This window comes from Carcharodon carcharias, chromosome 32, assembly GCF_017639515.1.
Source record: "Carcharodon carcharias isolate sCarCar2 chromosome 32, sCarCar2.pri, whole genome shotgun sequence".
In the NCBI taxonomy this organism is placed as follows: Eukaryota; Metazoa; Chordata; class Chondrichthyes; order Lamniformes; family Lamnidae; genus Carcharodon; species Carcharodon carcharias.
The window spans coordinates 11,238,356-11,264,053 of NC_054498.1; the positions used below are offsets into that span (position 1 = coordinate 11,238,356).

General features: G+C 45.7%; 1 protein-coding gene across 1 annotated transcript in view; it reads right to left on the reverse strand.

Moving 5' to 3' along the window:
* Positions 1–25,698, reverse strand: part of arid3b (AT rich interactive domain 3B (BRIGHT-like)) — a 312,831-nt gene that overhangs the window by 201,538 nt on the left and 85,595 nt on the right. The window contains exons 3-4 of the mRNA XM_041178228.1: positions 11,920–11,991; positions 8,669–8,741 (exon numbers count right to left, since the gene is read on the reverse strand). Of these exons, the coding sequence (XP_041034162.1) occupies positions 8,669–8,741; positions 11,920–11,991 (145 nt within the window). The remainder of the gene's footprint in view (positions 1–8,668; positions 8,742–11,919; positions 11,992–25,698) is intronic.

The window sequence follows — 25,698 nt, forward strand, 5'->3', positions numbered from 1 at the left end:
CGTGGTTAACTAAAGAAGCTAAGGAAAGCATCAAACTTAAGCAAAAAGCATATCACTGCGCAAAGATGAGTGGCAGATCAGACGATTGGTCAGAATATAAAGAATGGCAGAGAATGACTAAAATGTTAATCAGGAGAAAGACATTAGAATATGAGAGGAAGCTAGCTAGAAATGTAAAAATGGATAGCAAAAGTTTCTACAGGTATTTAAAAAGGAAAGTGTAAGTAAAGTGAGGGCTGTGTCCTACAGAGTAACAAAAGGGAACTAACAGTAGATGATAAGGAAATGGCAGATGAAATGAATAAATATTTTACTTCTGCTTTCAGTGTATAGGATACAAAAACCATTCCAGTAATAGCTGTAAATCAGGTGGTGGAAGGGAATGGGGAACTTGGTGAAGTTATAATCACTAGGGAAGCAGTACTGAACAAACTGATGGAGCTGTGGGCTGACAAGTCTCCGGGTCCTGATGGACTTCATCCGAGGGTCTTAAAAGAGGTGACTAATGAGGTAGTAGATGCATAATTTTCCAAAATTTGCTAGATTCTGGAAAGGTTCCACCAGACTGGAAAGTAGCAATTCAGGAAGGGAGGGAGGCAGGAAACAGGAAACCATAGGCCAGTTAGCTTGAATTCTGTTGTGGGAAAGGTGTTAGAATAGGTCATTAAACAGGTTATAGCTGGGCACTTAAAGCAACTCAAGATAATCAGGAAGAGTCAGCATGGTTTTGTGAAAGGGAAATCATGTTTAACCAATTTATTGGAATTCTTTGAAGGAGTAACATGTGCAGTGGATAAAGGGGAGCCTGTAGACGTTCTGTACTTGGATTTCCAGAAGGCTTAGGATAAGGTGCCACACCAAAGGTTATTGTGGAAAATAAAATCTCATGGTGTAGGGAGTAACATATTCGCATGGATAGAAGATTGGCTAGCTGGCAGAAAACAGAGAATATGCATAAATGGGTCTTTTTCTGATTGGCAGGATGTGATGAGGGGTGTCCCACAGGGATCTGTGCTGGGGCCTCAACTTTTTACAATTTATATCAATTACTTCGATGAGGGGAATGAAGACATGGTAGCTAAATTTGCAGATAACACAAAGATAGGCAGGGAAGTGTGTTGTGAAGAGGATATCAGGAGGTTGCAGACGGATATGATCGGCTGAGTGAGTAGGCAAACATTTTGCAGATGGAGTATAATGTGGGAAATTGTGAAGTTGTTCACTTTGGCAGGAAGAATACAAAAGCAGAGTATTACTCAAACGGAGAACGACTGCACAATTCCATGGTGCAGAGTGATCTAGGTATTCTAGGGCATGAGTCACAAAAAGTTAGTACACAGGTACAGCAAGTAATTAAGAAGGCTAACGGAATGCTATCCTTTATTACAAGAGGGATTGAACATAAAAATAAGGTTGTTATGCTTCAGTTATACAGGGCATTGGTGAGACCACATCTTGAATACTGTGCGCAGTTTTGGTCTCCTGATTTAGAGGATGTAAATGCTTTGGAGGTTTACTAGAGTGATAGCTGGAATGAGTCGGTTGCCCTTATGAGGAAAGGTTAGACAAGGAAAGAGGGGATTGAATTGGGACAATAGTAAAGGAGTTACTGACTGAAGTATGTGAATGAATGTGCCCCCCGCCACCCCCTCCCTGCCAGTCTCAAAGAGCACATAAAGCAAGCTAACAGCCCAGCACCAGCACACAAGACAAACCACTTCAAGGACGTTTATTTTACAGTGGGACCACACCTCAGTTCGACAGTCAACTCAATCAAACAAGGAAACTCCTCTCTGAGACCGCAATATTTAGTTGGGTCATAAGCCCCCAGTGAAGCAAATCGGCCTAACACGTGGTGCAGAAACAAAATGAAAACATCTTCCACACGTTAATTCTCATCTGTGTAAATTTTAAGTGTAGGAGATTTGAATTACTGATCTGTTGATCCTTTGGCAATGAATACCAAATAAGGTAGAGGAATTAATGGACACAGATTGTTAACTTATTTGCACGTACAGCATTTATGTACATACGAATGTACGAATTAGGAGCAGGATTAGGCCACTTGAGCCCGCTCTGCCATTCAATAAGATCATGGCTGATCTGATTATAACCTCAACTGCACATTCCTGCCAACCCCCGATAACCTTTCACCCCCTTGTTAATCAAGAATCTATCTAGCTCTGCCGTAAATGTATTCATAGACTCTACTCCCGCTGCCTTTTGAGGAAGAGAGTTCCAAAGACTCACGACCCTCAAGAGAAAACATTTCTCCTGGTCTCTGTTTTAAACGGGCAGCCCCTTATTTTTAAACAGTGACCCCTAGTTCTAGATTCTACCACAAGAGGAAACATCCTCTCTAAATCCACTCTGGCTAGACCCCTCAGGATCTTAAAAGTTTCGATCAAGTTGCCCGTTACTCCACCTAAACTCCAGTGGAACACCAGCCTAACCTGTCCAACCTTTCCTCATAAGAAAACCCACCCATTTCAGGTATTAACGTAGAAAACCTTCTCTGAACTGAACGCATTTGGACTACATGTACCTGTTACACGCATGGGCGTACAAGCAAGAGGGAGAGGTTTCTTATGTAGGAAGTCCTCACTTAACACCATCCTGCACAATATCGTTTTGCGTTAACCTCGCTCTGCAATTAGAACCCTGCATTGGCATTGCTACTGTTTCAATGTTAATGCTGCTTAAGCCTAGGCAGTCCCACGTAACTCCCATGCTCAGCCTAAAAGAGCTGGGTCTCGGATAAGGTGGGGAGCAGTAAATCTTGGGTGGTGGGGGCGGAGGGGGGTGGTGGTTATATAAGCTTCAGACAGAATGCTTTGCATAAGGTCCTTCCACATAACGGTGCCTTTTCCAAGAGCCGATTAATGCCGTTAAGCAAGGACACCCTATGAAACCAGGTGAAGAGACACCAGAGATTGAAAAGAGGAGACGAGGATAAATTAAAAAACCTGTACACCACAAGAGGAAGAGGTGATTGAAACAGGTTAAGAACCTCCATAATTTTTAGGACCCATTTTAGGAGACAGGACAGTGAAATTTGATTTTAACACAGTGAGAATGTAGAGAGCAGAAACAGCATTATGAACACAAGAAATAGGAGCAGGAGTAGGCCATTCAGCCCTTCAATCCTGCCCCACCATTTAATAAAATCATGACTGATCCGATTGTGGCCTTAACTCCAATTTCCTGTCTGCCCTTCCATAAGCCTTGGCTCCCTTGTCGATCAAAAATTTAACTCAGTTTTAAACAAATTCAATGACACAGCCTCCACTGCTTTTTGAGGTAGTGAATTCAAAACCCAAATGACCCTTTGAGAGCAAAAAAATTCCTAATCATCTCCAGTTTAAATGCATGTCCACAAGTCAGGAGTGTGATGGAATACTCTCCACTTGCCTGGATGAGTGCAGCTCCCACAACACTCAAGAAGCTCAACACCATCCAGGACAAAGCAGCCCCGCTTGATTGGCATCCCATCCACAAACATTCATTCCCTCCACCACCAATGCACTGTGGCATCAGTGTGCACCATCTACAAGATGCACTGCAGAAATCCACCAAGGCTCCTTAGGCAGCACCTTCCAAACCCACGACCACTACCATCTAGAGGGACAAGGGCAGCAGATGCATGGGAACACCACCACCTGGAAGTTCCCCTCTAAGTCACTCACCATCCTGACTTGGAAATATATTGCTGTTCCTTCACTGTTGCTGGGTCAAAATCCTGGAACTCCCTCCCTAACAGCACTCTGGGTGTACCTACACCACATGGACTGCAGTGGTTCAAGGAGGTAGCTCACCACCACCTTCTCAAGGGCAATTAGGAATGGGCAATAAATGCTGAAACAGCCAGTGAAACTCACCTCCTATGAATGAATATAAAGAAAAAAGAAACAAAGCCACATTGTTGCTTAATGAAAATCATTTCCAACCTCATTCAAAACTGACTCCTAAAATCTGTTGGCTTCCAATTCTTCTGTTTTGTTCATGATAAACCTCACCTCCATGTAAACCAAACAGTATAACATCAATACAAAAACAGAATTACCTGGAAAAACTCAGCAGGTCTGGCAGCATCGGCGGAGAAGAAAAGAGTTGACGTTTCGAGTCCTCATGACCCTTCGACAGAACTTGAGTTCGAGTCCGGTATAACATCAATGTCAATTGTACTGTTTTACATTACAGCATACAGTGTCTCGCTGAAACGTTTGTAGGTGGAGATTTCAGGGAAAGCTGGTTAACGTATTGTCCCCTCAGCGTTCCACCTCCCGACCAACCCTTCTGGTCACAGGTTACAGACACACACTGGATCTGCAACGATAGTTTTCAATGGTCTAGGGGTCTCTCCATTTGGAAATATAAAACACACCAGGCTTGCTTGGAGCGTTCAAGTAAAGTACATCCAGTCAGCATTGGGATTTCCTGGGTTAGATGGTCAAACATAAAGCAAATCTTCCTCCTGCTCCATTATTTGACCCTAAGTGAGGCTTTAATTACTCCCAACCTCAGCAAAACACTGGGCAGGCAGGATTTTTAGGTCTGCGGGCAGGCGTGATTGGTGGGCACTGGGAGCAGCCGGGATGGACCACCACCCGCAACCGGCCAATTGACGGCCAGCCAGCCAGCGTGAAGCGGGCGCTGAAAGGCTCAGCACTGCCGGGGTGGTGGGGGGGGCGAGACGAGGGGGGGTGCGCTGACGTAAGCGCGGGCACGGGTGAGCGCTGAGTGAAAGCTCCCCTGAAGGCAGAGAGCTGCCTGAGGGAGCTGAAGACTTTTGCAACCGATAAATAAAGCTTTTAAAAATCGGGGGAAAAAAAAAGTCCACGCATCACAGTCACCTGAACACATACATGATGAAAATTCTGCCCATATATTAGAACTTTAATTGCACTAATTGGCCTCTTAATTGTTGGCAGGCGGGCTCCTGACTTTTGCACGCGCTCACCGACTGTAAAACCGCGCGAGCGCAAGATGATGTTGGGACGCTCGTCCGACGCCAACCCGCCCAATTTCGGGTCCGATCGGGTTGGGCGCATGTCTACCTGAAACCTCTGGCCACTGTCCACTGACGCTGATAAACTTTCCACGGGATTGGCCGTTCTGGGGACTTCCCGAGGAAGAGTGCCAAATTTGTGCCAGTTTTCTGCAGTAATCGGCCTCACCGAGAAACGGGTTGCACCAGTTCGTCTGAAACCTTCCAGCTTGTAGCGGGAGGGATACAGAGAGGAGGCTTTAGGGGAAATTCCAGCTTTCATTGCCAATGCCTAACTTGAGCCACCTTGTTGAACTGCTGCAGTCCAACTGGTGTAGGTTACACCCGCTGTGTTAATTTCTGTGGCGTTCTGATAGCACTTTGAGTGTCTTGCTGGGCTACTTCAGACGGCAGTTAGCAGTCAACCACATCCTGTGATCCCACCTCTGTGCGTTGCATTGAAATAAGTGTAAAAGGTCTTAAACCCATTACACCCTCCAACTTTGGTGCCTTCCCATCATTTGCTGGATTTTGTATTTCCGGACATTTGCTCCACTTGTCCACCAACAAGCGATGAAGGAAACCCGTGCCACATGATAACGTAGTCCACCCATTGACCTTTGAACCATACCTAATATGTCCAGCCGTGGATGGTCCACACTCGTATCTCTGGTCATATGGAGTTCACACTTTGCTATTTTGAAACACTGGGTGAGCCACAAAACAGGATTCGGGGATGATCCCGAAAGCTCCCATCAACCTATTCAATTATGTCTCCGTTCGATATAAATAGAGAAGTTCTAAAGAAATCATAAAGCCTGAGAATGTATCTTATATTAAAAAAAATGTGGTGCTTATTGTAGGTGACATTGATGGGGATGGTTTCTATCCTGGCATTCACACATCAGCCAGGCCAGGTAAAGATGGTAGATTTCCTCTTGTTAAGGATTGTGAGAATCAGATGGGCTTTGACAACAGTCTGGTAGTTTCATGATCATTATTAATGAGACCAGCATTTTATTCCCCCAGCCACCATGCTGGGGGTTGAACTCATGGCTCCGGCACATTAGTCCTGGCCTTTGGTTACCAGTCTGATATCATTACCGCGACTGAACTGCACAATGTGGAGCACCATTCACAACTCCTCAGATACTGAAGCTGTCCATGTCCATATGCAGCAAGACTTGGACAATATCCAGGCGTGGGCTGACAAGTGCCAAGTAAAATTCGCGCCACCCAAGTGTCAGGTAATGACCATCACCAACAAGAGAGAATCCAATCATCATCACTTGACAGTTAGTGGCGTTACCAGTGCTGAATCCCCCACTATCAACATCCTGGGGGGAGTGGTAGAGGGTTTACCACTGACCAGAAGCTGAACTGGATCAGCCACATAAACATTGTGACTACAAGAGCAGGTCAGAGGCTGGGAATCCTGCAGCGAGTACCTTACCTCCTGACTCTCCAGAGCCTGTCCACCATCTACAAGGATGCAAATGGAGTTCTCTCCACTTCCCTGGATGAGTGCTACTTCAAAAGCACTCGAGAAGCTCGACACCATCAAGGACAAAAGAGTCCACTTGATTAGCACCACCTTAAACATTCACTCCCTCCACCACCGACGCATAGCAGTAGTGTGTAACAGCTATTAGATGCACTGCATCAACTCACCAAGGCTCCTTAGACAGAACATTCCAAACCCGCAACCTCTACCACCTAGAAGGACAAGGGCAGCAGACAGATGGTAACACCACCACCTGCAAGTTCCCCTCCAAGCCACTCACCATCCTAATGTGGAAATATATCGCCGTTCCTTCACTGTCGCTGGGTCAAAATCCTGGGACTCCCTCCCTAACAGCGCAGTGGGTGTGCCTACACCAGAAGTTCAAGGAGGCATCTAAGCACCACCTTCTCAAGGGCAATTAGGGATGGACAATAAATGCTGGCCCAGGCAGCGCCGCCTAGATCCTGTGAAAAGATAAACAAAAATCTCTACCAATCCCGTGATCGCATTGAAATCAGTCCTCCAAAAAGGTGCAGGAACAGTGCGTTAAACCCATTGCCCCATCAAACTCCACTCTTTGGCGCCTTCTCACTGTTTGCTGGATTTTATATTTCTGGACATTCGCTCCACTTGTTTACCACCAACAGCCACAAGCAATGCAGAAAACTCATGCCACATGATAATATAATCCACCCACTGACCTGTGAACCATGCCTATCGGTCCAGCTGTGGATGGTACAAACTTGTGTCTCTGGATATATGAATTCACTCACTGCTACTTTCAAAACCTGGGTGAGCCACAAAACAGGATTCGGAGATGATACAAATATACACTGCTAGTCATGAGAGAGCTCCCATAGACCTATTCAATTATATCTCCCTTAGACATAAATAGGGAAGTTCAAAAAATTCATAAAACTCGAGAAACAATCTGACGTTAAAAAAAAAGACATTGTGGTGCTTATACAAGGTGGTACAGGTAGGTACGCTCTCCATCCAGGCACAGAGTGGCAGCAAAGGAATGAAAAATTCACTCAGTGCTCGGATGTAGCATAGCCCAATGCAGAGAAAGATTCCAAACCCACGCAGAAGGACAAGGGCAGCAGACACACGGGAACACCACCACCTGCAAGTTCCCCTCCAAGCCACACACTATCCTGACTTGGAAATATATCGGCCGTTCCTTCACTGTCGCTGGGTCAAAATCCTGGAAATCCCTCCCTAACAGCACTGTGGGTGTACCTACACCACAGGGACTGCAGCGGTTCAAGGCGGCGGCTCACCGCCACTTTCGGGGGTAATTAGGGATGGGCAATAAATGCTGGCCCAGCCAGCGACGCCCACATCCCATGAATGAATCGAAATAACGACCCCATCCATTTTGCCTCGACTGCATGCTTCAGAAGAATCTTCCAGGACCAATGGCATTCAGTAAAAACAGCAATAACAACATAGAAGGAAATGTGATAGGGTGGGATGAAGTAGGGTGGGAGGAGGCTCGTATGGAGCATAAATACCAGCATACGCCAGTTGGGCTGAATGGCCTGTTGCCGAGCTATGTAACCATCTTTCGGCCAGTCCTCTCTCAGGTTTATTACCAATTAGGGCTTTTTTCCCTGCTGCTATGAACTAAACGGAGATCGCCTAAACTCATTCCACACTGGATCTGTACTGTCGACAGAAGAGAAAAGCTTTAGCTGGGTTTCAACCCAGGTTCTCCAGAGTGAAGGGCCAAATGCCCAACTTATTGTGCCACCTGGAGGGCGAGATGCTACCTAGAATCCATTAAGATTGTTTGCTGATCACCTGAAGAGAGATTTATTTTTGGCTGTAGCATTATTTTCCTCCTTTCCAATCTGTGCCCCAACAACAGCGCCCACTCACCACAATCGGTCTCCACACACTCCACCTGATACTCAGTTCCACTTACTTTAGGAGACTGTGAATGCCGGGTGGAGTGCAGAATGACCGAGTCGGCCCCTGAACGGCTTCAGGGTTGGAGAGAAAATCAAGAGTGAGAAACGATTAGACGACAGGTCAGCCGAGCACCCGGCAAGGCCAAGGGGAGTTTGTGCAGACATTCCAAAACGAGGATGGAGTAACGCTCCTCGACAAAAGCAGAGACAATATCACAACAAGAACATTGGCGGTGGGGTGGGGCTCAGACTCAGACTCACCTCTCTTCTGCATGAAAACAAACAGATCATCCAGGAACTCCTTCCGTTTAGGGTCACTGTCCAGTTCATACAGCTGTCAAAAATAGAAAAGGGAAGCATTGAAAGAAAGACCAAAGTGAGTCACAACTGCATTCCTAAAACTGATTCAGACACAGACTATTGTCCAAGCAGACAGCAAGACAACCGCCTCGTGATCACTGCCAGTATTTTCCATATATCAAAAACCTCTCCGAAGGAAATTGCTCTGCAATAATCTAAGTGAAACTATAAATTCTTAGGTGCGAGGGCACATTAATGGTTTCGGCGAACACATAAAAGATCTCATACAATAGAAATCTAATAAAAAGGTCTGTAATTCAAGTCTGGTAATGTTAAAAAGAAAGGTTGATCTGTCAAAGGTGGAATTTGATGGTCATCCAAGGACAATTACTTGACGGAATGGGTTTTTGGACATCGAGCGAGGACAGCAGATATGGTTCATGTTTGTTGCCCACTCACCATTGTGGGTCACAGATGAAGAATAGCAACATACCTAAACTACCAGAGTACTGGTGCTCAATGAGCAGCACTCCAGTGACTCAACCTTGTGGAAATGTATGTGACACGGTCAAGAGAATGGGGGTGGGAGCAACCCTATACATACATCAAGTCTGACCTGATTCCCTACAAAGCAACTGTAATGAAATAGTCTGCTCTGACTATGTTAATGGCTTCCTAACATATGCACCCACTTGAAATCTTACATCTACAATTTTAGTGCAACTTTGCATCATTCCATTTTGAAAATCACTACCACGTAGAGCATTTAAGGCAAACAGCACAGACGCATTTAAGGGAAAATTTGATAAATGAATGACTGAGAAAGGAAATTGATAGAGTGAGATGAAGAGAGGTGGGAGGAGGCTCATGTGGAGCATAAACACTGGCATTGACCAGTTGGGCTGAATGGCCTGTTTTTTTACTGCAAATACTATTTAATTTTCTGTGTTACCAACATGAAGAATAAATGCTTTGAAGTGTAGTATCCTTGGTGTTAAAAATGCTGATCATTTAAATGACCCTGAGTTCACATGAACACAAGAATAGAAGAGGTGGAACAGGAGGTGACAGTTGAGCCTGTTCCGCCTTTCAATATGATCATGGTTGATCTTGGGCTTTATCTCTATTTTCCACTCCCCATGGTCCTCGATTCCCTGAGACCAAAGATCCCAGCCTTAAATATAGTCAACGATGGAAAACAAATTCCCTGCACCAGACTTTACAGTCCTCAGCCCATTGCTGGGCTGGCTTAGACCCACCTCAGGAAGATGGGGATTGAGGCACCGCTGAGGTTCAAACTCAGGATCTCCTGCTCACTAGGCAGGTGCTTTAAATAATTCAGCCATGGCCAGGTAGCTGAACCCAAGCTGCAGCACTAAGAGTGCTGAATCCTAACTAGACCACCAAAGAACAGGGTTGGATGATCAAACCCTTTTGCAAAGACCTGAAAGCTGGTTCTGGCCAGCTAGTTACACGGTCATAATTCTCTTTTATTATAAAAAGGAAAAAAATTGTCAAAGGATCTGGATAAAGGGCAAGTGAATGGAATGAAGTGGCTCACTCCTTCAAATCGTCAGCACAGACATGTTGAAGGCTTTGTTCCATTCCAATCCTCTCCATCTCTCTCTCTGCTCATTTAATATTCTGTTTTGAAATCTTCCTCCCAGACCAAACTGTCGATCACTTGTCCCAGCGTCTCCTCTTTGACCGCGTGTCAGTTTACACTCCTATGTAGCACCCCGGTCTGGCTACTTTAGGAATTCTATAAAAATGCAAGCTGCTGTATGATTCAATGCAAAACTCCAATTCTTGACCAAATCCTTCAAAAGTCCCTTGCAAATACAGCCACATAATGACATCTGCGGGGAGGCGTTGGCATAGTGTATTGTCACTGGACTAGTATTCCAGAGACCCAGTGGTCTTGGGGACTGGGATTCGAATCCCACCACTGGCAGATATAATTCAATAAAAAATCTGGTGACAACCATGAAACCATTGCCAATTGTCATAAAACCCATCTGGTTCACTCATGCCCTTTTGTGTCCTTACCTGGTCTGGCCTACATGTGACTCCAGACCCACAGCAATGTTCTTGAATGAACAAGGGCAATTAGGGTTGGGAAATATATGCTGGCCTAGCCAGTGTCGTCCACATACCACTGATCACAAGCATATAAAATCTTTCATTTCACTACAAAGTAAAGTAAAAGGAATCCATATAGACAGCAACTCCTTGTGTCCATCCATGTTAGCGAAAATAAGTTATTTCTGGAACAAGTCACTCCCAAGGGCAAATCAAGGTTCTGCCTCTTTAGACTCTATTCTAATATTAACTGGCTGTTTTCTGAAATTAAGTATTTGCTGATACGAGACAAAAAAAAATTTCCCTTTTACAACTGAAAAAGTCATCATTACAGATGTGTTGAGGCTTGGGTGGGAGTGGGGCGAGGAGGAGTGGGGGGGTGGTGGGGGGGGTTGGTGGTGGTGGTGTGCAGAAGGAACGAGGGGATATAGCCTTAAAAGTTAGAGCCAAGAGTGAAATTAGGAAACACTTCTACACACGAAGGATTGTGTAAGTTTGGAACTCTCACGCAAAACACCAATTGATGTTAGGTCAATATTTAATTTTAAAGCTGAGAGTGATAGATTTTTATTAACTAAAGGTGTTAAGGGATAGAGGGCAATGTGGGCCTTTGGTCACAATCAGACATGATCTCAATGAATGGCAGAACAGGTTCAAGGGGTAAGTGGCCTCCTCCTGTTCCTATGCAGGAAGATGGGGGAGGAAGCAGGGGTAGGAAGAGGAGTTTGTGGGGTGGGGGGGGTGGCGGGGGGGGTGACTAGGGAGAAGGGGTGAGGGAAAGGGAGGGGAGAGGAGAAGAGTCTCTGCCCCAATCCCAAAACAAATGCAAAGTAGACAATTCCCCAGGCGATGCTTCTTCAGTCTCCGATGTGTTGAGGGAACATTTCAGAGAGTTAACATTGCTGACTGGTTTCTGACCAGATGCAGAAATCTGTTAGCAGTCTGGAGCCAAACGCAGGAAGGGGTGGGTGGGGTTGGGGGGCGGTGTTGACAGGAGGGGGTCAAAACACAGGCGACATGGAGCAACGTCAGCTAAGCACAGCACCCAGAGGGAGGGCCCCCCAACTCAACGCTGAGGTTAGACGATCGGCCCACCCACCGGAGAAAGGAGACAAAAGAAAACGTCCGACCTTTGCGAAGTCTTTGGCGGCCTCCCTTGCTCGTCCACCATCAGCGTCGTCATTCCAGGCCAGACTTCCATGCTGAACGTGGGGAAAAAAAAAAGGGGAAAGAACAAGAGGTAAAGGTGGAGAGAAAAATAATGAAAGAAGACAGCTCTATGTATCTCTGGCCTGGAGTATGCACGGATAGCTGAGGCAACATTTGAGTACAGGTCAGCGAAACCGTCCCACGTTACAATTCTGCAACGAAGGAGCCAACCCAGGATTTTGCGGCCTGCTTTCCTTTTGCTGAGCAGCCTCTTATTTATCCTTTGTGCTATTATCCACTCCTTTTCTCTCTTGGAGCTGCCGACGTGCTCGCTCCGCGCTAAGGACTGGAGCTTTGCATGCAGGCGGTCCACCACGCCTCCTTCAGGGGCAAAGGCAATAAGTGCCAGGCCGTGCCAGCTGACACCATCGGCGGGATTTTCCACACGCGCCCCACGAAAATGGGATCTTCCGGTCCCGCCTCAAGTCAATGGGCTTCTGGCTGGGGCACCACCTCGCGACAGGGCCAGAAAATTCCGGCCTATCTAACAAGAAGGAACAAAAAAAAAAAAAATACCAATTTGTAGGCCAATAGCCTAGCGTTCAGATCTAACACAAGACCGGTGGGGGAGGTGGGGGGAGGTGGGGGTGGGGGGGTGGTGGGGAGTGGCAGCAGCCTGCTCTCCCACTTGTGCTTGGCAGTCATTTTGACACGCAGAAGCAAAGGAAGGTACAAAAGTCCTTGTCAACACAACAAGAACAGACTGTCCCTGAGCTGAAGAGAGAAGGTCCAGCCCTTCCCAAAAATTGCAACACGCTTTCACTTCATCTCCTTTCGATAAAGGCTATGACCGTTGCTGAAAACAATAATTTTTTTAAAAAAAATCCTCAGGCTTGATAAACACGCCAGACTGCTAGGCCGAAACCACATTCAAATTAGGCCGAGACCAGGGTCGAGCATTAGGCCGAAACTGTGCGAGACCCTGGAGTCACAGCAAACGTGGAATTTTTAAAAAAAAAAACTATATCTGCCTACGCTGAAATTCCTACCCGTTTGATATTAATGTCAGCAAGTGGTTGTCTGTGTGTCACTGTGGAGTTTGCCGTCTGGAAATCACACACTGAGTGACATTATCATCCAGTCACTTAACACATTTGTGTCAAATTCCTTTGCTTGTTTAAATGGAGGCTCTAATCCATCAGGGCTATGTGCTGTGCGACTGGATGATGATATCAGTGTTAACGCTTCATTAACATGGTGAACCAAGGACTTACGTTACAGACACATTAAGTGCTTATATATCACTCTGTGTAAATTCCAGTCAAACACAAGGTGAGAATAGTTTTCTTTTTCAGTTGAGCTCGACCCTTTAAAGTTTTAAATATTAAAATGACAGAGCCCAGTTCTTTCTATTTGTCAGTCGGCCCGCATGATGGTTTCGTGGCTAACTAAATACGTGGTTATGGAAGCAAAATACTGCGGATGCTGGAAATCTGAAATTAAAACTGAAAATGCTGGAACACGCAGGCAGCGTCTGTGGAGGGGGAAACCTTTCGAGTCCGTATGGCTCTTGTACTTACGCTGCATTTTGTGCACACCTTAATTGGGCATCACCATTCTGTGACACATGGGTCAGAATTTCACTGGCATGGGGTGAGTCCTGGCCTTGGGCGAGTGCTGGCGTTGGGTCCATATGCAGTTGTCGAGTTGGCACAGGTGGCCAATGGGACTAAAGCGGTAATTTCCCAGGCGGTGGCCAATTAAGAGGCTGTCGCCGGGCCTGCGGTCCAATTAGAGACTGAGAGAGGTGGGCGTCACTGGGGTTGCAAGGAGAATGAGAAGGCACCTCCATTTTTAGGTGCCATCACAGGGGAGAAAGGCAGATGACTGTTCTGTCGGGGCTAAGCAGCCAGGCTCCAGGTGGGTAACCCCCTCCAGCAATGTTGATATCTCGTCAAATTACATGATTAAGGTTTGTTAATTACATTGTTATGGCACAGAGAAACCGGCAATGGGTATTAGTCGAGCACATATAAATAGGGGACAGCTGGGACACTGGGTTGAGTGGGAGGCGAGCTGCGAGACTGAACAAGTCAATAAACTCTCTCAATAAAGAAAAGCTCGGTTTCTGCTTCAACAACCAGCTTGGATCCTATAAACAAGCAGTGGCATCCAGACTGTCCTCTGCCAGCACAGGTCTTCTTCTCCTCAGGTAGGGCAATCCCACATTGCCACCCAGCCCACCCCTGGAAGACGCTAAGGGGCTTCTCCAAGTGGCAGGGCGCTGGCAAAATGCTGGTGCGCCAGGAAAATGAACCTCAATTGAGCCAATCATTATTCAAATTGGTTGTCTGCCAACCACAGACACTGCTGTTTGTGCCGCTGATAAAGTGTCCGAGCAGTGGGACGACAGTGGTGAGACCTCTTGACATGGCTCCCTGGGATTATACCGGCCCATCCACCTTCCAACCCATCGCTGTTAAAATCCCAGCCACAGTCTCACTCACGGCTACGGACAACTATCACTGGACGGAGTTCCACAAGCCCCAGATTGCTCTGATCCTCATACCAACGCCGCCAACAGTGTCCCCCACGCATGGAGGGACATTCACTTTGTCCTGAATTTCCACGGCTTTTACATACAATTCATCTCATAAGGTTTACACCACTCGAGCACAGATAGCACGCAAGGTGCAGGATTGGGCCAGACTACAGGGCTGCCAATACTGAGGCCCAGCTTTCCTTCCCCATGCCCTGACATGTTCATGCCTTGCACGGGCAAATAGCCAGGGCTTGTTTTGGTTTTTATTTCAAATTTGGAAAACCTTGGAGCATAGGAACAGGAGCAGGCCATTCGGCCTGTTGAGCCTGCTCTACCATTTAGTTAGATCATGGTTGATCATTTATCTCAATGCCACTATCCCGCTCTATCTCCATATCCCTTGATGTCATTAACCTCCAGAAATCTATTGATTTCTGTTCTGAACATGCTCAATGATTGAGTTTCCATAGCCCTCTGGGGTAGAGAATTCCAAAGATTCACCATCCTCTGAATGAAGAAATTCCTCCTCATCTGAGTGTTAAATGGCCTATCCCTTATCCTGAGATTATGTCCCCTGGTTTTAGACTCACCAGCCAGGGGAAACATCTCATCTACATCCACCCTGTCATGCCCTGTAAGAATTTTGTAAGTTTCAATGAGGTCACCCCTCATTCTTTGAAACTCTAGGGAACACAGACCCAGTCTCCCCAATCTCTCCTCATAAAACAATCCAGGGATTAGTCTGGTGAATCTCCATTGCAAACCCTCTATGGAAAGTATATCCCTCCTTAGATAAGGGGACCAAAACTGTGCACAATACTCCAGGTGAGGTCCACCAAGGCTCTATATAATTGCAGCAAGACATCTTTACTCCTGTACTCAAATCCCATGGCGCTGAAGGCCAACATACCATTTGCCTTCCTGATTTCTTGCTGCACCTGCATGCTGGCTTTAAGTGACTCATGAACATGGACACCCAAGTCCCTCTGGACACCCGCACTTCCCAACCTCTCACTATTTAAGAAATATTCTGCCTCTCTGTTTTTTTCTGCCAAATTGAATAACTTAACACTTATTCACATTATATTCCATCTGCCATCTTCCAGCCCATTCACTGAGCCTGTCTAAATCCTCTTTAAGCCACCTTACATCCTCCTCACACCTTACGTTCCCACCCAGTTTGGTGTCATCAGCAAATTCAGAAATATTACAATTGGTCCCCACGTCCAAATTGTTTATATAGATTGTGAGCAACCATTGACTTGGCACTGAACCTTGCAGTACCTCACTAGTAACAGCCTGCCATCCTGAGAATGAACCATTTATTTCTACTCTCTGCTTTCTGTCTGTTAACCAATTCTCAATCCACTAGTACATTTCCCCAAATCCTATGCGCTCTAATTTTATTTACTAACCTCCTGCGAGGGAATGAACACCTCCAACAAGAAAGAATCTAACCATCGTCCCTTGACATTCAGTGGCATCAGTGAATCCGCCTCTATCAATATCCTGGGGGTTATCATTGACCAGAAGCTCAATTGGACTAGCCATACTGTGGCTACAAGAGCAGGTCAGAGTCTAGGAATCCTGCGGAGAGTAACTCACCTCCTGACTCCCCAAAGCCTGTCCACCATCTACAGTGCACAAGTCAAGAATGTGATAGAATACTCCCCACTTGCCTGGATGAGTGCAGCTCCAACAAATCTCAAGAAATTCGACACCATCCAGGACAAAGGAGCCTGCTTTCCGCTTGATTGGCACCCCATCCACGAACATTCACTCCCTCCACCACTGACACAGAGGGGCAGCAGTGTGTGTACCATCTACAAGATGCACTGCAGGAACTTACCAACACTCCTTAGACAACACCTTTCAAACCCACGACCACTACCATCTAGAAAGACAAGGGCAGCAGACACATGGGAACACCACCACCTGGAAGTTCCCCTCCAAGCCACACACCATCCTGTGGTTTGTATTCGTTCTGATGAACGCGAGACGAAAAGCTTCAGCAATACGTCTCTTTTCAGCAATATTCAAATTCTGTACCAACAAGCTTCCCATGTTTAAAAGCAGTTGGGATCATTGGGACAGCTCAAGTTTTTATGAAGTGCCTTAACTGTCGCTGGGTCAAATCCTGGAACTCCCTCCCTAACAGTACTGTGGGTGTACCTACACCACATGGACTGCAGCGGTTCAAGAAGGCAGCTCGCCACCACCTTCTCGAGGGTAATTAGGGATGGGCAATAAATGCTGGCCCAGCCAGCAATGCCCACGTCCCATGAATGAATAAGAAAAATGTTATCACATTCTTTATAATGGATTCTAACATTTTCCCTACTGCTGACATCAGCCTAACAGGTCTGTGGTTCTCCATTCTCCCTCCTCCTCCCTTCTTAAATACTAGGGTTACATTTGCTATTCCCCAGGCTGCAGGAACCTTTGCAGAATCTATAGAATTTCAAAAGATAACCACCAATGCATCATCGTCCGAGATGAGTGTGCAACTTAGCATTGCAAAATCATAAAAGACCAGGAAAATAAACTTGATTTTGATCAAACACCATAATCAAGGAATAGTTGGCCCTTGCCCCACCACCCTCCACAATTTTCCAAGTGAACAACTTATCTCCATACAGATTTTCGAACAGCCTTTCTAACCCCAAAGTCAAAAAAACTGCAGGATACACCTGAACAAAGCTGGCCTTTAAATCACATCGCTCTGGTGGTCTTGAACATTTTTCTTCTCTGTTTTGAGGAATGACTGTGGCAAGTCTTGCTGAGTCTCATTTCTCTGCCCAGTTCTGCGTCCAACATCAGCATCCATGTTAAACAAATGCTGCAGCCCGAGGAATGTGTTTTAGGCTCACTTCTGTGTGATGCTGAGCAACAAAGTGTAGGAAAGCCAGAGTTCGAGCCCTGGTGTGTGTTGTGGACCACAGGGAGTGAGCAGCATCTCCTCTACCCGTGCCCTCAGCACCCCCTGAGCGAAAACAATATCATCGGCCAGGGTTCCCAATCCCCACCCGGCGCCTCCTGCTGGAAGAGAACCACATGCAGGGGCTTTGCAGGCGACCAGGGTCAGACGTGGCTCTGGCGCCGCCCCATGTGGTTGAACTGCTCACCGTCACTCGAGGCCTGAGAATGGATCATTTGGGCAACAGGCTGAAGGGTGCCCACACATAGCTGGAGGAAATGAGCGGAGGAAGAGAATAACAACCCTCGAGATAAGTCGGTCAAAAGTGAGCCCCACCAACGCCCCTCTAAAGACAGAAATGATGGATCGCAGATTTCATTTCCCCAATGGGCGTCTAAAAGAATTTACAGTGCGAGGCCCTGTGGAGTTGGTAATATAAACTTTGACCTGGGCCCAAGAAAAAAGCTTCCAACCAGTATTCTGAGAGTGCCGGTTTCGTGTGAATATTCTGCAGCAAAAATCAAACTATTCCTTCTCTGCCTTCAGTAAAACTTACTTCATAAAAGCCTGCGCTGTCCCAATGATCCCAACTGCTTTTAAACATGGGAAGCTTGTTGGTACAGAATTTGAATATTGCTGAAAAGAGACGTATTGCTGAAGCTTTTCGTCTTGCGTTCATCAGAACGAATACAAACCACAGGATGGTGTGTGGCTTGGAGGGGAACTTCCAGGTGGTGGTGTTCCCATGTTGAATGGGGTGGATGTGTATCAAACAAAACGTGGCACCAAACCACATCGGGAGATATTGGGACAGGGTGACCGAAAGCTTGGTGAAAGAGGTGGAGTTTAGCGGGAGGAAAAGTGGAGAGGTAGAGCGCTTTAGGGAAGGAATTCTAGAGTTAGAGCCTCAATGCCTGAAGGCACAGCTGCCAATGGTGGGGCAAAGGAAGTGAAGGGTGTGGAGTAGGGCAGAATTCAAAGAGTGCAGAGATTGCGTAGGTTCATTGCAATTTAAGACACAAAGGACAATCCTTACAGGTAGCAGGCCTGTGTTCGATTAATAGAATGATGCAGCAGAGATGGGTCCATTGTGCCCGTGTTAGCTCTTTGGTACGACAATCCAATATAACCCATTCCCCTGCACTTTCCCCATAGCTCTCTAAACGTTTCCGCTGCAAGTATTTATCCAATGCCCATCTGAATGTAAAAGAAACGTTTCCTCAATTCACCTCTGGTTCTTTTGTCAAGCTCCTTAAATCTGTGTCCTCTGGCGTCAGGGGCTCGTGTCACTGATTAAAAGCCAAAATCCTGGGCTAGCTTAGGAAGGAGTTGGATATTCAAGGGGGAGGGTTTTCTTCCTGAATGGTGGACGGGCCCTTCTGCCCTGCATCGACCACGAGTTCAAAAGAGCCTCATCACAGATATCCATGAAGGCGACGTGCGTACCTCACCCTCTATAATCACTATCCCCGCACCACACCGAGTAAATAACTACATTCATAACGTAGCCTTGACTTTCTCCAAAGCTCAGCTTGGCACCCACAAGCCAGATTCAGACTTGATGTGATCCAAGTTGATCTGGAAACGGGCCAAACACTGACAGCAAAGAGGTCGACGAGAACAATCTTCGCGCAAACATAATCAACATATTAACAAACGGACAGCGGGCTGAGTGTTCGTCTTCACTTACTTGACATAGGGCATCTGGCTCGGTGACACAGAAGGGTCATGGGACCACTAGACTTCGAGGGGTCTTTCAGGTTGCCAAGCAACATGTCCGGCAAATGGGAAGAGACAAGGGATGTTCATTAACGGGAATTTCACATTGGGTTTTCACCCCCACATAGTTTGAAGCCATATTTAAAATGAAATGGAAATTCAATTAACTGGAAAAATTATTGACCTGTTCTATGCGGAGACCTTCAAACTCTGAACAGACAGTAGTTTTTAAAAATTCATTCACAGGATGTGGGCATTGCTGGCTAGGCCAACATTTATTGCACAACCCTAATCGCCCTCAAGGATGTAGTGGTGAGCTGCCTTCTTAAACCACTGCAGTCCTTGTGGTGTAGGTATACCCACAGTGCTGTTAGGGAGTGAGTTTCAGGATTTTGACCCAGGTTAGGTGAGAGTGACTGCCCTTGACATCAAGGCAGCATTTGACAGAGTGAGACATCAAGGAGCCCTGGCAAAACTGGAGTCAATGGGAATCAAGGGGAAAACTGGTGGGATTCAGCACAAAGGAAGATGGTTGTGGCTGTTGCAGGTCAATCATCTCAGTTCCAGGACATCAGTGCAGGAGTTCCCCAGGGTAGTGTCCTCGGCCCAACCATCTTCAGCTGCTTCAGCATAAGGTCAGAAATAGGAATGTTCACCCTCACCTGAGAGGGTGGGAAAGAGGCTACAGATGACTTCAGCACCCCTGACCTTTTGGGGAAAGAATAAGGGTTCGGCAAGGCTTCTAAATCCTCATCCCTACCTGCCATTCTCTGTCCATTCTGAGCTGCCAATGAATGGTTTAGAGAAAAAAAAGACTTGCATTTAAATAGTACTTTTCTCAACCACTGGACATCTCAAAGTACTTTACAGCCATTGAAGTGCTTTTGAAGTGTAGTCACTGTCGCAATGTAGCAAACGCGGCAGCTAATTTGCACTCAACAAACTCCCACAAACAATACATACAAACATACAATTTAGAAGCAGGAGTAGGCCACTCAGCCCCTCGAGCCTGCTCCTCCATTCAAGAAGATCATGGCTGATCTGAATGTAACCTCAACCCCACATTCCTGCTACCCCCGATAACCTTTCACCCCCCTGTTAATCAAGAATCTATCTACCTCTGCCTTAAAAATATTTAAAGACTCTGCTTCCTCTGCCTTCTGAGGAAGAGAGATCCAAAGACTCTCAACCATCAGAGAAAAAAATTCCTCCTCATTTCTGTCTTAAATGAGTGACCCCTTATTTTGAAACAGTGGCCCCTAGTTCTAGATTCTCCCACAAGCAGAAACATCCAATAAAAAAAAACTGCGGATGCTGGAAATCCAAAACAAAAACAAAAACAGAATTACCTGGAAAAACTCAGCAGCTCTGGCAGCATCGGCGGAGAAGAAAAGAGTTGACGTTTCGAGTCCTCATGACCCTTCGACAGAACTTGAGTTCGAGTCCAAGAAAGAGTTGAAATATAAGCTGGTTTAAGGTGTGTGTGTGTGGGGGGGCGGAGAGAGAGAGAGAGAAGTGGAGTGGGGGTGTGGTTGTAGGGACAAACAAGCAGTGATAGAAGCAGATCATCAAAAGATGTCAACAACAATAGTACAAAAGAACACATAGGTGTTAAAGTTAAAGTTGGTGATATTATCTAAACGAATGTGCTAATTAAGAATGGATGGTAGGGCACTCAAGGTATAGCTCTAGTGGGGGTGGGGAGCGCATAAAAGATTTAAAAAATTTTTTTTTTAAAAAAATAATGGAAATAGGTGGGAAAAGGAAAATCTTTATAATTTATTGGAAAAGAAAAAAAAAGGGGGGAAACAGAAAGGGGGTGGGGATGGGGGAGGGAGCTCACGACCTAAAATTGTTGAATTCAATATTCAGTCCGGAAGAGACCAAACGTAAACTGGGCGACCGCTTTGCAGAACACCTGCGGTCTGTCCGCAAGAATGACCCAAACCTCCCTGTCGCTTGCCATTTTAACACTCCACCCTGCTCTCTTGCCCACATGTCTGTCCTTGGCTTGCTGCATTGTTCCAGTGAAGCCCAACACAAACTGGAGGAACAACACCTCATCTTCTGACTAGGCACTTTACAGCCTTCCGGACTGAATATTGAATTCAACAACTTTAGGTCGTGAGCTCCCTCCCCCATCCCCACCCCCTTTCTGTTTCCCCCTTCCTTTTTTTTTCTTTTCCAATAAATTATATAGATTTTCCTTTTCCCACCTATTTCCATTATTTTAAAAAAAAAATTCTTTTTTTTTTAAATCTTTTATGCTCTCCTCACCCCCACTAGAGCTATACCTTGAGTGCCCTACCATCCATTCTTAATTAGCACATTCGTTTAGATAATATCACCAACTTTAACTTTAACACCTGTGTTCTTTTGTACTATTGTCGTTGACATCTTTTGATGATCTGCTTCTATCACTGCTTGTTTGTCCCTACAACCACACCAACCCCCTCCACTTCTCTCTCTCTCTCTCCACCCCCCACACACACACACCTTAAACCAGCTTATATTTCAACTCTTTCTTGGACTCGAACTCAAGTTCTGTCGAAGGGTCATGAGGACTTGAAACGTCAACTCTTTTCTTCTCCACCGATGCTGCCAGAGCTGCTGAGTTTTTCTGTCTCTCCATATCCACCCTGTCAAGGCCCCTCAGGATCTTAAAGGTTTCAATTAAGTTGCCTCTTACTCTTTAAATTCCAGTGGACACAAGCCTAGCCTGTCCAGCCATTCCTCAGTAATGTGATAACGACCAGATAATCTCTATTTTGTAATCTTGGCTGAGGCACGTTAGCCAGGACACCAGGGATAAATCTCCTGCTCTTCTTCCAAATAGTGCGGTGGGATGTTTTTCATCCACCCAGGCAGGCAGTCGAGGCTTGGTTTAACATCTCATCGAAAAGACAGCATCTCCGACAGCGTAGCACTCCCCCAGTACTGCACTGGAGTGTCAGCCTTGATTTTTGTATTCAAGCCTTGGAGTGGGACTTAAACCTAGAACCTTGTGACTCAGACACGAGTGCTACCAACTGAGCCACGGTCCTTACAGCAAACCATCAACTCCATTGGTGTGGAACTGGAGTCTCACAGAGGCCAGACCCCGGGTAAGGACGGCAGGTTTCCTTCACTAAAGAACATTAAGTGGAAGAGTTGGGGTTATCTCAACAATCTGACAAGCCACACATCATCTTTTTATTTCAGATTTATCAATTCAAATCTTTGATCAGCTGCAGTAGGATCTGAACTCGTGCTCCCTGGATTAGTTTAAAAAGGATGTGAGGGATAGGCCAAATGATCATAGGCTGGTCAGTGTGACTTCAGTGGTGGGCAAATTATTAGAAATCAACTCTGAGAACCAGGATAAACTGCCACTTGGAAAGGCATGGATTAATCAGGGCCAGTCAGCATGGTTTTGCTAAGGGAAAGTCATGTCTTACTAACTTAATTGAGTTTTTTGAGGAAGTGGCAAGGAGGATTGATGAGGGTAGTGCAACGGATGTGGTCCACATGGATTTTAGTAAGGCATTTGACAAGGCCCCTCATGGAAGACTAGTCAGAAAAGGAAAAGCCCATGGGGTAAAGGGGAATGTGGCGAGTTGGATCCAAAATTGGCTCAGCGATAGGAAACAAAGGGTAATGGTCGATGGATGTTTTTGCGAATGGAAAGCAGTTTCCAGTCGCGTTCCACACGACTCACTGTTGGGGTCCTTGTTGTTTGTCACATATTTAACGATTTGGACTTAAAACATGGGAGGCATGATTGGGAAATTTGCAGATGAATCAAAAATCGGCCATGTAGTTGATAGTGAAGAAGATAGCTGTGGACACCGGAATGATATCAGTGGCTTGGTTGAGTGGGGGGAAAAGTGTGAGGTAATGCATTTTGAGAGGGCAAACAAAGCAAGGGAATACTCAATAAACAGGAGGGAAGATACTGAGAGAGCAGAGGAAGTGAGAGACCTTGGAGTGCATGTCCACAGGTCCCTGAAGGTGACAGGACAGGTGGATAAGGTGGTAAAGAAAACATATGGAATGCTTTTCTTTTTTGGGTGAGGTATAGTATACAAAAGCAGGGATGTAATGCTGGAATTGCATAAAATACCGGTTAGGCCACAGCTGGAGTTTTGTGTACAGTTCTGATCACCACATTACAGGAAGGACATAATTGCACTGGAGACATACGGAGGAGATTTACAAGAATGTTGCAGCTATGAGGAGAGATTAGATAGGCTGGGGTTATTTTCCTTCGAACAGAGGAGGCTGAGGGATGACTTGATTCAGGTACACAAAATAATGAGGGGCCTAGATAGGGTGGACAGAAAGGCCCGCTTTCCAGAGCGGAGAGGTTAATTAACCTGGGGCATGGATTTAAGGTGATTAGTAGAAGGGCGAAAGGGGACATTAGGTAAAGCTTTATCACCCAGAGGGTGTAGCTGTCTGGAACTCATTTCCTAGTTTAGTGGTTGAGATAGAAATCCTCAACTTATTTAAAAGGTACCTGGATCTGCACCTGAAGTGCTGTAACCTGCAAGACGATGGACTGGGTGCTGGAAGATGGGATTAAAATGAGTGACCAGTTTTTTCAGCTGGTGCAGACATGATGGCTGAATGGCCTCTTTCTGTGCCATAATCTTTCTATGGTTTTATAGTCCAGACCTCTGAATCCCTGAGCCAGCAACATAAGCATTATGATACTGGACTCAAGCGACAGGAAGGAAAACGATTGTTAAGGTTAAGAGAAATAGGTGATGGGTATTAATTGTCTTTGAGCAGGTATAAATGGGGGATAGCTGGGACACTGGATGTGTTGGAGGAGAGCTGGGAGACTGAACTAGTCAATAAGTTCTCTCAATAAAGGAAGCTCTGAACCTTGGTTTCTGCTTCACTAACTGGCTTGAATAGCAGTATTAGCAGAGGATGGTGGCCTAAAGGTGAACATTGGGAACTATGATTTTTCTTCAGACAGGTTATAATTGGAGTTACTTTGGAGAAGAATGGCTGAAACCAAGTGTAAAGTATCAGTGTTTGATTCTCCACCATTGTTCTGTGAAGCTGAATCATTCTCTTCTACCGATGTTATCAGGATCCAAGCTGGTTGGTGAAGCAGAATCCAAGACATTATTGAGGGGGTTTATTGACTTATCCAGTTTCATAGCTCTTCTCCCACACACCCAGTGTCCCAGCTATCCCCCATTTATATTCTCTTTTAAAGTAAAACCAATAATCAAAAATAAACTAACGAGACAGGGTGACAGCCCCTGGTGGGGCACTGTAACAAAAAAATCAAAATGTCAAAAAATCTGCCTAGCGAGTCATTTCAGAGGGAAATTAAATCACATGCCTGTGAATCTGGAATCACATGTAGGCCAGACAAAGTGAGGGTGGCAGATTTTTTTTTCCCCCGACAGGACATTAGTGAACCAGATGTATTTTTAGCACAATCAGTGATTGTTTCATGGTCACCATTACTGATACTAGCTTTCAATTCCAGATTTTTTTAAAAATCGAATTTAAATTCCATGGTGGGATTTGAACCCATGTCCCCAGAGCATTAGCCTGGATTACTGGTCCAATGACATGACCACTACACTACCAAGTCCCCACTCTAGCTAACTCCTCCATGATTTAAAACACCCTATTCAAATTGCCTCTGGGCCTTCTCTGCTTATGTTGCTTCCTATATAATACAGACCTGAGGTATCGCTTCGAATGGAGCGGTTGGGCGGGGGGGGGTTGGAATACTAAACTAGTCAACATAACAGCTGACATGACAAGTTGGCAGCCATCCAGAACCTGTTCAGCTGACAAGACCTTGCAGTGAATTCACGGAGGAGGAGGATTTATTAGATCAAATTAAACAAGACAAGCATTAACGCAGTCTCAGTGTTAGCGATTTCCACAACATCAACATTGCAATGCTGGGTGTCAGTAATGGACAATTAATCATCGTAATGTGAAGCGAAGGAGGCAACAAGCTGGAGTCAAAAAGATTTTTTAAAAAATATATATACACATAAATTAGAGAGAGAGAGGGGGAGAGAGAGAGAGACAGAAATGGTGAGCCCTGGTAACCAGTGGTGTACTGTGAATTTTCAGAAGGTGGTTTGTTGAATGATTCATCTCAGAGATCATTTGTAAATGCAACTGTTGCCTTTCACGGGGTTATGAGAGGCAGCTTGTAATTGTATCACCACACACAGAGTGTCCTGGTGAAGCCATTCATAAAAATTGCAGCATCTGAGGGAACGTACAGGCTTTTTTAATGATCCTCAACAAGGCTGGAATTACTGCCTAATATGTCTTGTCACAGACATCTTGTACCATATGCACGCCCACCAATCGACTGATCTCCATGTTCAATGTGCTCAACAACTGCACATCCACAACCTTCTGGGGTAGAAAATTCCAAAGATTCCGCTGAGTGACAACATTTCTCTGCATCTCAATCCTTAAGTGATCGACCCTTATCCTGAGACTGTGCTCCCGTGTTAGGGATACCCCAGCCAGGGGAAACAACCTCTCTGCATCCACTCGGACAGGATCGCTCAGAGTTTTATCCATTTCAGTGAGATCACCCTCCAC